Source organism: Natator depressus, chromosome 27, assembly GCF_965152275.1.
Source record: "Natator depressus isolate rNatDep1 chromosome 27, rNatDep2.hap1, whole genome shotgun sequence".
NCBI lineage: Eukaryota > Metazoa > Chordata > Testudines > Cheloniidae > Natator > Natator depressus.
The window spans coordinates 14,131,637-14,148,531 of NC_134260.1; the positions used below are offsets into that span (position 1 = coordinate 14,131,637).

The 16,895-nt window shown below is 57.8% G+C and overlaps 1 protein-coding gene across 1 annotated transcript; it reads right to left on the reverse strand.

The window, feature by feature from the left end:
* Window positions 1–10,488: 10,488 nt before the first annotated feature.
* LOC141978398 (keratin, type I cytoskeletal 19-like) lies at window positions 10,489–16,409 on the reverse strand. Its single transcript, XM_074940458.1, is given in 10 exon segments — window positions 10,489–10,598; window positions 11,254–11,291; window positions 11,969–12,189; window positions 12,429–12,554; window positions 12,836–12,997; window positions 13,498–13,654; window positions 14,594–14,676; window positions 15,424–15,552; window positions 16,150–16,223; window positions 16,226–16,409. Coding segments are annotated over 10 exon segments (1,284 nt in total).
* Window positions 16,410–16,895: the final 486 nt, after the last annotated feature.

A 16,895-nucleotide genomic window follows, 5' to 3' on the forward strand; every position in this document is an offset into this window, starting at 1 on the left:
CATAGCGTGAGGGTCTCTTCCCTGCCATGGCAACTGGGAGCCCCTCACAGAGGGGGAGGGGGAATCCCACAACCAAGGAGAGTCCAACGTGAGCTTTGCTTCTGCTCAGGAGTGAATCTGGGACAAACTCTACAGGGGATTTGGCAAGTGACGGCTTATAAAACAAAGACCACAATTCAAACAGAATCGGTCTCAGATCAAAGGGGAAACGAGAGGCCTCAAAGCAGCAGCTAAAGATTTCGGAAGGCGAGAACGTTCTCGCCCCAAGTATGTCAGCCCAGCAGCACCCACCTTTCATGAGGAAGGGGGCAGCTCACAAGCTCCACTGTTTCACTGACCCTCCCGCAGGGGACCCAGGCTGGAGAACAGCCTTTCCCATGGCAGGACGGTGCTTTGGCCTCCAGGCTGGACCAAGGGTGCTGTGGAAGAACTTTGCAGACATTAGCCAAGCTTCCCCTCTCCAAAGATGTGGGTGCAGGTTTGGGCCAGTCCTTCCCGTATCCAACCCAACTGACCTTTCCCAAATCACCAGCATTTCAGAGGCCCCCACTTCTCTGCATCGCAAGAGGACCCCATTGCTGAGGGGAGCCTGAGCCATGAACCAGAGCAAAGACAGGTATCTAGTGTCAGATGTGCCCAGTGGGGATCAGCCCATAGGAAGTGGACAGAGAGACAACACTCTGGCCCTAGCCAGTCGTTGCACAAAAGGCAGACACATCCCGTGGGCCACTTGCCCATTGCGGTGAGCACCCCCATAGGATGGCAAGAAAGACTCCTTTCTCCCCAGGCTTATAAAAACACTGGACACATTTGCAGTTGACCATCTGAGCAGTGCACTCATAGCAGCATTTGTATTACGGGAAAGCAGCACATAACATCATCCTCATAGAGAGGCAATGAGGGTCAGTGGCTAGGACACTGGCCTGATAGCCAGAGCTCCTGGGTTCTGTTCCCAGCTCTGTCACTGACCTGTCACTTCCCCTGTTTCTCCTCCCTCTTTTGTCTGTGTAGATTGCAAATTCTTACAGCAGGGACTGTCTCTTGCTATATGTCTGTGCTGCGCCCGGCACAAGGGGCCCAATCTTGGTTCAGAGTCTCTAGGCGCTACTGTGATACATGTCATGGTTACAGAGATTGGCCGGCCTGGAGAGCTGCATCTCACTGAATAAATCTCAGCAAACCAGAGCAACTTTTGACCTAATTCTTTGCCACTGGGAGCTGGGATCTCCTAGCAGGTTCAGCTACTGCCAGAGGAGCTGGCAGTGACTGCTGGACTATCCCATTGCCTGGCGCAAGAAGGGTTAAATGCATCCGATCTGGCATGTCAAGAACTGAGAGAGACAAGTGTTTGCAAATCTCCTGTTGCGAGTAAACGGCCACATGCAGCCAAGGGAGAGAGGTTGGTGGGATCATGTCTGGGGCCCTCGTGGAGCCTTTGCTCTTTGGCAGCATTGTTTGGTTTTGCAGCCCCAGTGGGTTGAACAAGTGTGGCTGATTGTGTAAGCTGCTGGCAGTGTGGAGAAGGCTGGATACACGTTCTGCCTGCGATGAGGCCTCGCTGTTGGGGAGGGACGTGCCCTAGTCTCTTCTTTCCAGTAACCAGAATCAGAGACATCTGGTTCATCTCGAGACAGTTTAATCCCCAAAATAGAGGCTTCCCTGCCACTGCTGCTCTGTGTGCCCGTCACAGTGCCCAGTCTGCGTCACTTGCTGGGATAAAAAGCCAAAGGACGCGCTCCTGCATTCACAGGCCAACCAGTGCACCTGGAAGGACGGGCAGAGAACAGGCTCTAATGCACTCGCTCAGGACAGCAGGAAATCCCCAGCCCTGCCGCCAATGGGCAAAGAACAGGCGGGTTTGTGTGGGGAGCAGCAGAGAGCGTGCCAGCTGCACTGCTCCGGCACCGGGCATGGCTCCCAGACATTCTCCAGCAACCCCCACAGAGCCATGGGTCACACAGCGCATACCTTACCATAGCTCCCCCAAAGCTTTCTACTGCAGGCGTCCCAGCATGCATCTTGCTGCTGACATCACATGACTCTGCCCCATGGGCAGTAGGATGGTGCCGTATGTTACCATTTTGCACAATTTAGCAAATGTTAAAAATTAATTGACACCTTAAAATACTCATCTGAACTTTATCGCAAAACCCCAATGGCCGCAACCCTGGCTGCCCATGGACCCAGCCCCATGCTGCAGCCGGGCTCCATGGCAGGTGTGACACCAGCAGCCCAGTGCATGCTGGGATGCCCCAACAATGTACAACTCCTTGGGCCTAATCCAGAAGGGAAAGGGAAGGGTGAAAGGCCTTCTGGGCAGAATGCCCCAGGCTCGACTGCCCGAGCAGAACCCCAGAGTCAGTGCCTTTAAATCAAGCACTTTCTGGTCCCTGGCTGCACTGGGAGGCTGATGTAAAAGAGAGCCTGGGCCCCTAAAGCAGCAGCCATTTAAAAGAAGGGATCCTGCTTTGCTATGGAGGGCAAGTCAGGGATCAGACCTGAGCAAAGCCAACTCCCCAGGCCAAATCTGTCACCCTGGAGACACCTCCCTGAAGTCAGCAGGGGGATCCCAAGAGTGACTCTGGCCCCGTGTGTCCCAACCAATGAACGTCCCGTCCCCCTCCCAGCCCATCTCAGAATGGATCAGTTGGGTGTAGAAGGTGACGCCTCTGCTTGGTGCTGAGCAGATAGAAATCTCTCTGCGGTCTGGGTGTTGTCCCCGTTCAGGGTGGGTGGGGTGTTTGTGCACCGTGGGAAGCTTTGTTCCTGTTGCCAGGTACACAGGAAGGAGCTGCTGGAGCGTAGCCAGTGTTTGGCCCCAAGGGGGAGGCTGGGTGTGTGGGCAGGGAGCAGCCTGGCCATGGGGCTGGGATGGGGCTGGGAGAATGCAGGAGCTGGGCAGGAGCCAGCGGGACGCTGCAGATTGAGACATGCGCTCCTCCCTTTGCTTTTTTTGCCTAGTAAGTGAAACCTGAATCCGGAGAGGGAGGAAACCAGCCAAGAATTGAGGCCCAGAGCAGGACCGGGCAGCAGAGCCAGGGTCTTTTCCCCTCGCCTGTGGTGGCGAATAGGGTACAAGGCATGTCCCTGATTCTCCTCTCACTCCCCCGATATTGCAATGTGGCAGCTCCGTCAGCTTCGGCGGAGTTGTCCCTGATTTGTACCAGTGTCAGTGAGCAGAGACTCGGACTCTGTGTTTCATTAGCATTGTTCCCACTAGCTCTCCCAGCTGATTATAGGCCACAGAGACCCTGCAGAGACAAGGGGAGCCCCGCTCTCTGTGCTATCAAGTACGAGTGACCACAGCAGATCTCAATGACCCAGCTCCACACAGCAGAGCTAACTAACCCCAGAGGGTGAGGCTCACTCTGGGACCAGGAACCTCCTCAGACCTGGGCCCCACTCACAGCACAATTCCAGAAGCACCGGGAAGGGTGGGATGGCATGTGTGGAATGGGGTTTGCAGAGAGAGGGAGAGCCAGTAACATGGAGCTGCACAGGAGAGAACACGCACTGATGGGCCAGGATGGGGGGACAAGGGAGAGGCCAGTGCTAAAGGGATGAGAGCAATCCATGCTGGGCAGGGCCATGGAGGGTTTTAAACCCTGGAGGGCTATTTTGGCCTGGACCTGAAATGAGTGGGGAGCCAGTGCCACTATCCATGTCAAACGGGCCTTAGAAATCCCCCAGACAGAGACCCATCAGCTGAAATGCCTTTGACATTAGCCCCAGTGCAGGGGCTGCCGTGCGAAGGCTCATTCCCTCGGTGTTTGAGTCCCTGCACGGTGTTCAAGCAACATGAAGATGGAGGCTGCCGGCACTGCAATCCCAGCTGGGAATTGGGAGTTATTGTCCATTCAGGTCTCAGTCCAGCAATTCCAGGTCTGCAGCAAATGTGAATCCCAGGAGTGAGAGCCCTGTAACAGCCCAAGTGTAGCCCAGAGGGAGCGGCCCAGAGACAAAGGCTCCAGCAGCTGAAAATCACCCAAGGGTACTTGTGGCACCTTAGAGACTAACCAATTTATTCGAGCATGAGCTTTCGTGAGCTACAGCTCACTTCATCGGATGCAACTTTGTGTAATGACAAAACTTTATGTAATGACACATCCACTCCCAGTCTTTATTCAAGCCTAATTTAACGGTGTCCAGTTTGCAAATTAATTCCAATTCAGCAGTCTCTCATTGGAGTCTGTTTTTGAAGTTTTTTTGTTGTAATATTGCCACTTTTAGGTCTGTAATCAAGTGACCAGAGAGATTGAAGTGTTCTCCGACTGGTTTTTGGGTCTCATCCTTCTCCTGCTCTGTCCTCATTACCACGCTGCCCAGGAGAGGACTGGCTCAAGGGGAGGGGCTTCAGGTCAGGACTGAGGCGCATTGCCAGAGTGGTGAATGGGCCCAGGCCTGGAGTAGCAGCGGGGGCGTAGGCCAGCACTGAGGGAGGGCCGGGTGCTGGACAGCAGTGGAGGCTGCAGGTCAGGGAGGAAGTGCATTGGCTGATCTGTGTGGGCCCAGGCCTGGGAGAGCAGAGGGGCTGCTGGCCTGGTTAGGGTATGCTGGTCGGGGGCAGCACAGGAATTGCAACTGGTGCTGCCCTGAGATGCCTTGCAGAGCTGTGTGATTGCACAGCCCCAGTGCGCTCCTCCTGTCACTTGCACTAGAGCCACCTCGTTCCTCCCAAAACAAAACAAAAGGCCAGCTGTCCCCTGGGACATTTCTGACTCCAGCTAGCCGTCATTTCCCCGCTCGGAGGTTCAGATGCGCAAACCAAGCAGAGCTAATATTTGTAAGTCTATTTTTGGACCTCGGAGACACGGGTTGTTCCTTTTAATGATTTGATCAACTCTGCTTTTTCTCTCTTATTTCGAGAGAAAGGAGGGTTTGGACAGAAATCAGTGTCTCACAGCTCGCCTTTTCTCGGCTGCTGAGACTGATGCCTTTCCAGACAGATACAATCATAGCTGCAGCATCTGTGAATAGTTCCAGCAAAGCAGGACTTGTCTAGTAACAATGGACTCACTGGCATGTGGAAACAGATCATTAGGTGGGGGGAAGAGCAGCCCAGCTGCTGACGGCCGGTGAGTTCCTGTGCAGGTAATTACCGGCTCCCTGGGCAGGGCTTGCTCCAAACCTTTGAGTCAAGAGCGCAGGCTAGTCAGTAAATGTTGCACAGAGGGTGGTGGGAGGGTTTCTTTGATCTGACTGTCCAGCTGGCTCTACAATAAAGACCAAATGCAAAAGTCAGGGCTCTCCCTAGATTGTCTTTTAGTTCCTTCCTCCCTCCACACCCCCTTCACCTTCACATCTGGGCTCCTCGGCAACATGGAAAACACACAAAGATCCAACTCTCCCCCAAAAAGTGCAGGTGGAAAACCTCCCCCTCTGCTGCTATCGGGGAGCACCTCTTACTCAGTCACCCTGTTGTTGCCAAGCCAAACATCTGAGTAAAAAATCATGCCTTGAAGCCCACCAAATGCAGCTTCTGGCTGGACCCTCCAAGCGCTCCACTGAGACCGCTCTGGTGCTGCTGGCCCAGGCGAGGCCCCACCTAGCTGCAGTGGCCACGTGTTATTCCCGTGGTGCTCTGCATAGCTGCTGTTTTTTCAAGAACAAGGCAGGAAAGGGAGGCTGGCCATGCAGTGCAATGGTTATGCACGACTGTTGGGCAGGTCTATGGATCGGGTATGTCAGGCAGGTCCACAAATGCTGCCTGCCTTCAGATCCAGTGTCGTCCTGCAGAGAGACTTGTTCCCATCTGAGAGGATCTCCCAGAAACCTGTGAGCACGTATGGCCCCAATCCTGTGCTCTGACCCCTCTCCCAGAAGAGAGCCGGCTCGCCCCAGCGGATGGCAGAGCCCAGGCAACAGGTGAATCTCAACTTCGACTGAACTGCACAGCACTGACTGCAAAGGAAGCGCCTGCTGCCTGGCTCTCTCTGAAAGCCCTGGCCTCTGGGAGCCTTCAGGTTTGTGGGTAACTCCCCAGTAAGCAGAGACCAGCCCAGGGCTGCATAATGAGACACCCTATCAGAGGGTGTCGGGAAGGCCGTAAATGTCCGGTCGACGTACAGCTCCATAAACACCACAATGGGCTGCCACCAGCCCTGGCTCTGGCAGGAAACATCCCTCTTTGCCACGGCGGTACATGGCCAGCGGCTCGCAGCCATGCAGAGTCCTTGGCGGCCGTGGCGGGCGGCTCATCTGCTGCTCTGTGGACCAGCTGATGGCAGCCATAGCCCTGTCCTTCAGGCACCAGTGCTGGGCACAGATAGCTGGGAGGCAGGTCCTGCCTCCTGGGAAGCTCAGCTCTGTCAGAGCACAGACACTCTCCAGGGTTGTCTGCAGGGCTGATGCTGGCCCAGGAAATGCTGCCCACTGGCCGGGACTCGGGAACCCCAGGCAGGACGTGTGCTGCTCCCTGAGATGTTCCTGCTCACCTGGCTCCTAGGTTTGTGCTGTGCCACCCCGGCACAAGGGACCTGCTACTGCGGGGCTGCCGGAGGACTTGGAAGAGAAAGCACTCGAAGAGCCTCGTGTGTCCCAGCAGCACACACCAGCCCCCTGCGGGGTCGCCTGGGGCTGCTCCTGCACAGGCAGGAGAGACCACGGGCTGCAGCAGCCCCTCTGCGGTGACTCCGGGAGCTACCCCATGAGGAGGTCAGGGCCTTGTTTGCTGACTGAGCCGCTGGCGGCTTTGTGCTGCACCTGGAAACACCTCGGGCATCAGTCATCTCACTGCCCTCTGAGAGGCTCTGGGCAGATGCCTGAGCATCAAGGGGGCCCATGGCCGGGAAATCCCGATGCTAGGAGCTCAGCCATGGCAGGGTCCCAATGTCACCTCTCGGCAGAAGGATGTTCTCCACCCTGCTCATCTCCTCCCAGCTCCGCTTCAGGGCCCCCACTCCCCCTTCAGCCTGGGGCTGCTATTTTACCCCATCGCCTGCCTGCCATCCTCCACCAAGTACTTGTGGCTGGGCAGGATGAACCAACAGCACCACCTGAGGGGGTAGGATTGTTTGGGAAGAGCCCACACACTGACTCAGCCCTCTTCCCCCAAGTCCTGACCACGTCCGGCTGCCACTGGGAAATCTGCAAGGTCTCCCTTTAAAGCTTCTCTCCTGCTGCAGGGCAGCTTCAATTCTTGCCCCCGCCGCACCAGGCTAGTGCCAGGAGGCTCTCAGGGTTCAGACCCAGGGCGGGGGGCTGATAACCCTTCTGTGGGATCCTCTTGGAGGCCCTGGCTGACGCTCATGTAACACCGACAGAGCCCGGTCATTGGTGGGCGGAATCGAACCTGGGGCCTTCGGAGCTTAGTGCATGAGCCTCTATTCCATGAGCTAAAAGCCAACTGTTTCTTAGCTAAGGCTGTCGAGCAGATTCATTAACTCTCTCTAAGTGGCCTCGGTGCCACTAGGGGGGACAGAACGCCATGCCCAGGAGGCATGTGGTTACACTCACACTTGGCCTGTGAACGTGCCAGCAGCACAGGGACCCAACGGGCGCACACCAAGGGAGGGGACAGTAACGCCCTGGTGTGATTGGATAGCGCCTGGCCCCGAAGGACTTTAACAAGCTCTGTGCAGGGATTGCATCACTCGCCATCTCTGCTTTGAGCACTTGGCAACACTGCCAAGGGCAGGAGACGACAAGGTCTGCCTCCACTGTGAATTACAGCAGCCTCGCCGCGCTCCCTCACACCTCGCTGGGGCCGGTGCTAATTCTGACAACACACGTGCCCGCTCCGGCCTCCCAGCCACATATAGGCCCAAGCCCTTCGCATGTGTGGAAAAGACACTGGCACATGGTGGGCTGTGTGCAGACCCAAACACTCCCTACTGGCACTTCGGTGCCACAACCCAATCCCCATTCTGAGAGCAGAGAACCCAGTGCCACAGACTAGCTACGGGGAAGGGAGCATCTGAAGATGAATCAGTAAATGCCAGGGAAAAGGGGAAATCACGGTAGCTGTTATTTACATTACAGTAGCAGCTACAAAGACAACTGAGATTGGGTCCTGTTGCGCTGGGTGCTGCACAGACCCAGCAAGAGCCAGTCCCTGCCCCCTAAGAACTTGCAGTCCAAAGGGAGGGAGGGCAGGTGATTTGTCCAAGGAATAGGTGTGGGTCTCCCCACTAGACCAGGCTGCCTTCCTAACCTCAGCAATGCCCAGAGCTTCCCAGAGCTCCAGACATTGTGTTACTGAGACTCCCTCGACTCATCTGCTTTGGAGAGGAACTACCTGCCTCTTTCGAGGGGATGGAGCCGGGGGCGTCAGTGAACCTGACCCCAGCTTGATTAGAGCACTTACACTGCCATCTTGTGGACAAAAGAGGTTTGCACACTCCAGAGCATGGAGAAACCCGTATACGGCCGGGCCCCGCTCATGGAAAGGCAAGGAAAGGGCTGAATTCTTTGGACGTTCACTGCTCTGCTGTCCAGACTCCCTGGGGCCATTCCTTGCTAGGCAGGCTGTCTCAGAGACACATGCCGGGGGAATCCCAGTGATGCTGGGTCAGCCAATGCCTCGTTCGGATCATCCAGCCGGAGACATTGTCCTTCGAACGGACATTCTTCCTTCTGCCCTAACAGGAGCCCTTCCAGCTGAGTGACTGGGGCCCAGCTCCAGTGTTATTAACCTCCCTGGGTGACCCTGTAGCTGCAGCCCCACGCGAGACATTTCACAGGTACGGAGACCCTTTCATCCCGCAGGGCCCCAAGGCGCTTCCCAGACGCTGGCCTGACTCCAAGCCTCAGAAAGGTCTTGTGCAGACTGGGGGTGTTGCCTGGCAGTTCTGCTCCACCACAGGCAGGGGGGTGGGGGGACAGCAGCCACCAGGGAGTGATACCAAACCAGGGGCTCACGGCCTGCACTTGGGCTGTCGCTGAATGTGCAGCTGACGTGAGTGACCCAAAGTGCCTGCGTGCACCCTGCATTGGCTGTCGCTGCCCTGGCAACAACCAGAGGGGAATGAGTCCGGCCGGGTCGGGGGGGCAGAAAAGAGGTGATGGGCGGATTGTCTCGTCCCAGGATGTACGGGTGCTTGGAGCTGGGACTCTTCCATGCAGCATACTTGGGTCGCTGTGCCCAAGGCTTGGTCTGTGCTGACACCCAGTGGCCATGCCTGAGACACAAAGCCAATGTATTTGGTGTCGCGGCTTCTAGCCGGAGCAAAAACGTGTGCCGGGGAAATGTGACTCAACCCCCCGGGCAGGATTTGGGGTGTAACTGCCGGGCCAACGGCCCCGCTGTCTCCCATCACCACCCCCACAAACTGCTCAGGCGCCAAGGGGGCCCTGGGGTGGGTGAATGAGCAAGCCACGGCAGATAGGGATGGAAAAGCTCCGTTTGGCCCCTGCCAAGGCAGGGTTGTCCCCTACGGTCTAGCTCCCAGGCCTGAAGGCCCTGGCCAGGACGGCAGGGTTGGATCTGTTCTCCCTTGTTGTTGTTTTCAGAACAGGAGCAGGTCCTTGTACTCTGAACACCCCCCCACCCCTGCAGATGGGAAGGAAACGGGGGTGGGGGTTTAAATCCGACCCATCCTTCAGTGACTGGGGCTTGTGCCCCGGGAGCGCCCCATGCCCACGCTGTGACAGCACGCCTGAGGTCACACGCTCCCTCTCGCAGCCGGCTCTGACTAGATCTCAGACATTTGGGGGACCCAGGGCCCATGGGCTTCTGAAAACTGTTTGCAGCAGCTGACTGTCCAGCTCCACCTTCCCACAGAGGGCAAGGGGCAGGGACCGCGCCCCAGAGCTGCTGCAGAACCGCTCCAGGCCCAGAGACACCAGCGAGGGACCCAAATCCTCTCCCTGGGGCTGAGCTCAGAGCCTCATGCTCCAGGGAGGGAGGGATGAACTAGTCACTGCTGCCCCCTAGTGCCTGCAGGCAGGACTGCGGGTCTCTCTCTCCTGGGACCCTGCCATACCCAGAGGGAAGGGATTTCTCCTCGGGGGCAGTTGTACCAGGTTTAAGGAGGCTAATCACTAGCTGCCCCCTGACTGCAGCTCCAGAGGGGAGCCCAGTGCCTCCAAAAGGCACCAGCTGCTAAAGGGGGCCTGTCCCCTGCATTAACTCTCTCCATCCTCCAGGGATGGGACCACACCGTTCAATGCTGCGATGCACCAGTCAGTGTTTATGGTCCACTACAGATCTGAGTCCACAGAGTGGAGGGGTGAGGCAGTGCATGGGGGGGATGCTGGGGGGGCAGCGGATGGGGGGCTGGTGAGGCTGTGCAGGGGGCCGGGGGCGGTGCACTCACCCTGGGTTGGAATCATGGCTTCGCTCACACATGCCATGAGTTTTGCTGGGTCTCCCTCAGGCCCCACCCCAGAAAGCCCCACACAACAGCCCCGTCTTGAGCCCACGCTGCGCCACTTGCTTTATTGGAACCCAAAGCCACAGAAGACCAAGCAGGAAATCAGTGGGGCTGGGGCAGCTGGGGCCTGATTGGTGGGGAGGGATCCCCCTTTCTTCCCCAATCCCAGCATGCCTCAGAGGGGATGCTCCACCTCCTCCGTGTGGGAAGACACCACCCTGCCGTCCAGGAGCTCCTCGATCACAGTCTTCACCCTCCCGGAGGTGGGGGAGCTGTTAGCAGCCTCTGAGAGAAGGAAAACAGGAGAGTGGGGCTGGGGAATTAACTGTGCGGCAGGGGTGGGGTGTGGCAGAGAATCGGCGCATCCACCCGCACACACGGTGCCAGGCACCCCGTGAACGCCCAGTAGCGGTGGGGAAAACCCAGCCCCACTGCAGAGGGCGCAGGGACGTGCCATGCTGTGACCCCTGCCCGCCTTGGTGTAGTCAGCCTCCGAGTCAGTCGCCGGTTCCTGTCTGGCCCAGGTCAGCAGTGACTGAACAGTGTCGCCCCCCACAGGCTGTTCGGGCCACGGGCTCGGTCCTGCCCTCAGCGGGCAACTCTCCCCAGTGCCAGCACCGCCCCTGGCCTCTGACTGCAGCCCCTGCAGAGAGTGCTGAGAGTGATTGGGCCACACAGCCCGGGCACCCCGCTGCCCCGGAGGTCACATGTGAGGCACGTCCCCAGAGGCGAAGGAGAGGCCATGGCTGGGCTGCGCCTGCTCTGTGATACCCAGGGGGCTGCGTCCCCAAGAGCCAGCCCCCCACCCCAGCCAGCACCAAACTCCGTATTTAATAGGCAGAATAAAGAGAGAGGAGGGACGGGGCGATCCCCGGGAGGGCACAGCCCCTCGGACGCTGCCCAGGAGTGAAACCGGCGCCGTTCTCCCTGCTCCGCTCACCTGGGGGTGTCTGTCTCACAGGTGACTTGGTGCCAGATTTGCAGAGAGAAAGGACAGGCACCCAGCTGAGCCAGGGAGCAGCCGCCCAAAGCCACCAAAGGCCCCTCCTGGGCTCAGCCTCTCTCTCCTTGGGACCCTGGGCCTGGAGTCTGATCAGGGGCAGTCCCTCCAGCCCCCAAATCCCTTGTGATTCTCCCAAAATGCTGCAGCGTCCCCTTTCTGCAGCAAAGGGAAGGTCCAGGCACCTGCATATGGGCCCTGCTCTCGCTTGCCGGCATTGAGCCAGACACCAGTGATCCCATCTCATGGCTGCTGGTGATACAGGGAATGGGGCCAATTCCCAGAACAGAAGGGAGAGGGGAGACCCTTGCACAGGGGCTGCCCTCAGCATTGAGGTAGCATGGCCTAGTGGTCTGGGTCTGGCCCTTCTCTGGGGCTCCCTGGCCCCCTCCCCACCCTTCATGGGTTCTTCAGTTTCCTCCTCAAGTTCCAGGCTGCCATTGTGAACATCCATGGCCACTAGGGGCTGCTCTAAGAGAGGCATTTTGCCAAGCTCACCCTCGTTAATAACGTGACATGGGGAGGGTCAGTATCACTAGCCCCATTTTAAAGCTGGGGAGACTGAGGCACAGAGAGCAGGAGGGATTTGCCCATCTGAGGGTCTCCCCACACCCAAGCCTGAGGCCCCTGGAGCTAAGAGCTGCGTATCCCCGACCTGACATCGTCACCCTCCAGGAGGCGCCGGTAGGTGGCAATTTCCATCTCCAGCCTGGTCTTCAGATCCAGCAGCTGCTGGTGCTCCTCAGCCTGGCGCTGGATGCCAGTACTCAGCTGCGCCAGCTCGGCCTCCTTCCGAGCAACGCGCCCCCGCAGCTGTGCCAGCTCACCCCCGGAGCCAGCCTGGGTCTCAGCCAGCGTGCCCTCCAGAGCCTCTTTCTGAAAGCAAAGGTGGGATGAGCCCAGCTGCAGACGCCGGCCCAGGTGCATGCAGGGGAGCGACGCCCTGGCTGGCTCATTAGAGCGAGGCCAATAACCAATTTTTCGGTTCGGCCAAACAATTGCGAATGGGAGGGAGCGTCTCAGGCTGACCCAAAAGGAACATTTTTAGAATTTGTTGGCTCCGTTCTACAGCCATTCTGACCCCAGCCTTGATGGCAAGAGGCCTGTGTACCCACCATGCTGCAGAGCGACTGCAGCTCAATCTCCAGACCCTGGACTATGCGCCTGAGCTCCGTGATCTTCGTCCTGGCACCCTGGACAGCTTCCGCACTGGTGGCCACCTCCTGCGTGACCGTCTCACACTGCACAGAAGAGAAGAGCCTCAGGGGTCTGGGGCACTAGTAATGGCTTAGGTGCCATCTCATGGTTCAGGGGACATTTTGCATCCTCTCTGGTATGGGATGGAGAGAGACACCTGGACCTGGAGATGCGTGACCCTGGGGTCGATGCAGCCACCTGCCACCAAACCTCTGGCGTGGTGCAGGAACATGACCATGTGCCACAGATGAGCGGTAGCAGAGCAAACCATCCGCCACAGGGAAGGCACAGACTGTCTTGTGGCTTGTTGCTGAGAGGCCCCTACCTGCTCCTTGTGCCAGGCTGCTGCCTCTCTGCGGTTCCTCTCAATGACATCCTCGTACTGGTCCCAGATCTCTGCCAGGGTTTTCACCAAGTCGACACCGGGAGCAGAATCCACCTCCACGCTGACTGAACCCCCCAGGCGGCCTTGGAGAGCAGCCGCTTCCTGCGGGATGTAACGGGAACCAGCCCCTGTGAGAAGGAGCAGGAGGCTGGGCAGGGGGCGGCGGGGGCAATTGACAGCACAGTGGATCCTAACCAAGGTGCGGTGACTTAGCCAAGGGAAGGGAAAGGAAGGAGCTGAGTTAGTCCCCAGAGGATGTTTGTCCAGGTCATGGTTGCAACATCCCATGTGGCAGGACTGGCAGACCGAGCTGGGTACATGAGAGGCCCATGGCGGGAACAGGAGAAGGGGCTGTGCATTGGGACTGAGGTGCGTTTGCAGAGCTGGGTGTTGGAGGAGGCCAGGACTGGGCTAACAGGGGCTGTGGGTCGGGATTTGAGGGGCGTTTGCAGAGCTGGGTGTGGGGAGCGAGGGGAATTGTTACTGAATCACGCAGTTTGTCAGTCTCCCTTTCGTGGGCTTTAAAGCCCTCAAATCACTAGGCCCCTGAGTGACCCTGTCTGGCCCTTGCAGATCCCATTGGGGCTTTGCAGTGGCCACACCTCCCTGTGGTTCTTCTGGAGTTGAGCCAGCTCCTCCTGCAGGCTTTCCAGCTCCTCCTGTGGGCTGGCTCTGCTCAGGGTCAGCTCGTCCAGGACCTTGCGCAAGCCAGCGACGTCGCTCTCTCCGCCCAGCCGGGTGGCCAGCTCCGACTCAAACCTGTACGGAGAAGCACAAGACGCTGCATCTCAGCGACCCAATCGCCGCTACGCGGGTCCTGGACACCCGCTGGGACCCTGCTGGCTGAGCAGGCAAACCCAGCCAGGTTTGTCCTAGGAGTGCTAACGCCCCGACGGCGCCTGCTCTGGGAGCCTCACGCAGACGCCCTGGGGCTGAGCGGAGTGCATGGACGTCTGCAGCCAGGAAGACATTCACCTCAGCTGGGTTTTCAAAGCAGCTGTCATGATCGTGAGCCCTTTGGGGCAGGGAGCACATGTACAGCTCCTAGCACCATGCGGCCTCCGCCCACAGTCAGGCCTCTAGACACTAGCACACAACAAATCATCATCAATATAGAGTTGCCACCTTTCTAAAGGCCCCACCCTCTGCCCCACCTCTTCTCCCATGGCCCCACCTCTGCTCTGCCTCTCCCCCAAAGCCCCGCCCCAACTCCACCTCTTCCCTGGAGGCTCCACCTCCTTCTCCCCCAAGGTCCCGCCCCCATTGCTTGCTCCTCCCCACCCCTCACCCTGTAACTTACTGGATCATCTCAAGAAGCCTGGCAGCCCCAGCAGAGCAGGGGTTAGTGTGGATTAATAACCTGGCTCCTCTCCCTGCCCCGTGGTAACCGGGCTTTTGGTTCTGGTGCCATCTAGGGTTGCCAAGGTCCCCTTTTCAACCAGACTTTCCGGTCAAAAACCAGGAACCTGGCAATCCTAAATGGTACCTGGACACAGAAGCCAAAACCTGGACGGGTAGCAACCCTAAATAAATAACATCTTCCAGTGCACCTCTTTGGCATGCGCAAATGCCTGTCTCATGCCTGCGGAGGAAGTGCTTGCAAATTTCACTGGGGCCATTTCAGAGGCTGCTTTGAAAATGTGGTCCTTAAAGAAAAAGGCCAAGGAGGAGGAGGGGTGTCCCATGAAGATCCCTTACTTCACTCTGAAGTCGTCAGCAGCTAGCGTGGCATTATCAATCTGCAGGATCAGCTGGGCATTGCTCGTTGACGCAGCCTGGATCTGCAGAAGGAGAGAACAGGGGCTGCTATTGCTTTACGGGATGACAGCAGGGTAGGTCAGTGACAGGTCAGTGGGCTGTTGGCTACGCCCTGCTGTTGTGTGTGCCATACTCCAGCTCTCAGGTGTATAAACTTCACCGGTCGGGTTGTCAGCTCCAGCAGATCTCAGAATAGTGGCTCTTAAAATCCATTTGCAGTTGAAGTAGAAATATGAGCATGATGGGAATCAGAATGAGGAGAAGTTACCATCTGCCATCACAACCCCTCCCACCCACCCACGCCCACAACACACCCACACCCACACCCGCCTGTTAGGGAAGGATTCAGACAATCCGAACACTGCTGCTTTCCAGGGCTGAGCTGCATTAATTTTTCACACTGGTACAAGATGTTGGTCCCTATTTCAGCAGAGAAATCATGAATGCTACTGACCATTGAATTACCATTATTAGGCTTCCGGGTCAACACCCCTCTGAGAAGAACAGGAACAGTTCACACCACTCAGAGCTATTGGCTGAGGCCAAACACGGCTCAGACTGGTATCTCTGCACCAGCCACACCAGGGTGGAAATGGGAAGATTAGCTTCCTAACATAAGGGCTTGTGTGCTTTAAAGGATGGCTCACCAAGCCCCCACAGGGCAGCCCCTGAAATCCAGTCCCTGTAACAACACGGAGCAGTTGCTGGAGGCAAAGGGGGAGTCAATGCCAGGTCTCCCCCCTTAGGGGAAGGACTCGGAGTCCCAGTACCCGTGATCTGAGCTCCGCAATGGTGTTGAAGTAGCCACTCAGGTCCTGGCATCCAGCCAGCGCTCTCTTTGCATAGACTTCCCAGATCTGCTGCTCCAGCTGCCCAGTGGCTTCCTCAAGAGATCGCACCTGGCAGGGGATTGAAGGCACGTGAAGACCCAAGTGGATGGTGATGGACAAGGCTCCTCACCTGTCAGGGCCTGGGATTCTGGGCTCTCCCTGCGACGGACTCTGGTAACAAAGCCAAACCCGTCTCACTGCCTCAGGGGGAGGACGGTGCCACCGTCAGCAGCCAGGGGGGCACAGCCCAGCAGGAGCTGGGCTGCAAATGCTTTGCTTACAACAGATTTGTTTGTACATTTGCGGGCTGGGTTTCAAAGTGGCCTCAGGCCAGACTCTAAATAAAGCTCTAGGAGCCTAGAGACTATGGTGATGGGCAGCCTAGCGAGAGAGATTTCTGCACCCACATGGCTTGGACAACCCACTGGTCCGTGTGTCAGCTGCCCTGTGTTTGTACGGCCCCCAGCACCACGGGCCCCTAGTTACTACCATACCAAACGGGATTAACAGGAAGAATTCACACGCACTACGGATGTTCCCTTACTGAGAGCTTTGCTGCCCGCTGGGTTTTACTTGCTCTCCTGCTGAGCCATGCTGTCACATCAGCCCCCCTAGCGTTAGGTGTGGGGCTGCCTTCCAGCCCCAGCCAGCGTTGCGCTCACTCACCGTCTCCAGGTAGGCAGCCAGGCGGCCGTTCAGGTTCTGCATGGTGTCCTTCTCATTCATGCTGAGGAGGCCCTTTCCCTGGCACCCCCTCCCAGCCCAGGCCCGACTAGACTGGCATTGCCAGAAAACAGACGGCTGCTGATGCTCCCAGCCCCTCCACAGACACTGAGTCCTCCCGGAACGCCCCCTTGCAGCCCCCCCATGCTGACCCAGCTCAGCCGGGGCCCCAGAGTAACCCCAGAGCAGGAGAAACTGGCCATGGTCCGGCTGACGGCACCTTGCCGCCCAAATCCCTCCCTCTGCAGAGTGACAAGGAGTCCGGCTGCACCGAAGCCCCAGGGAGTTCCCTTATATAGGGAGTGGAGGGACTGAGCCAGTGCACCTGGCCTCTCCCCTGTTGCCCAGCCAGCAGCGTTCGCACTGTCAGCCCAGGTGGAAAACAAGCCTCTGTTGACTTGTTTTCTTCTTTTTTAAGCCACACTTGTTTTACAACGAGCGGCTGGAGGCCAGGGCCTGGATTCAGATCTGTCAGCCCCAGCTGTGCCGCTGGCTGACCGGGAGCAGAATCTGGCCCCGCGTGTTTACAGAGCATGCTCCAGTTCCCGCAGCGTGCTAAGGAAAGTGGGCACAAAACGCCTGGATGCATCCCAAAGGACACCCAGCGTTATGGGTGCCAGGCAAAGCATCCCTGAGACACGCTGTGTGACGGGTGGAGTCATCTGCCCTGGACGCACAGGTGGAGTCAT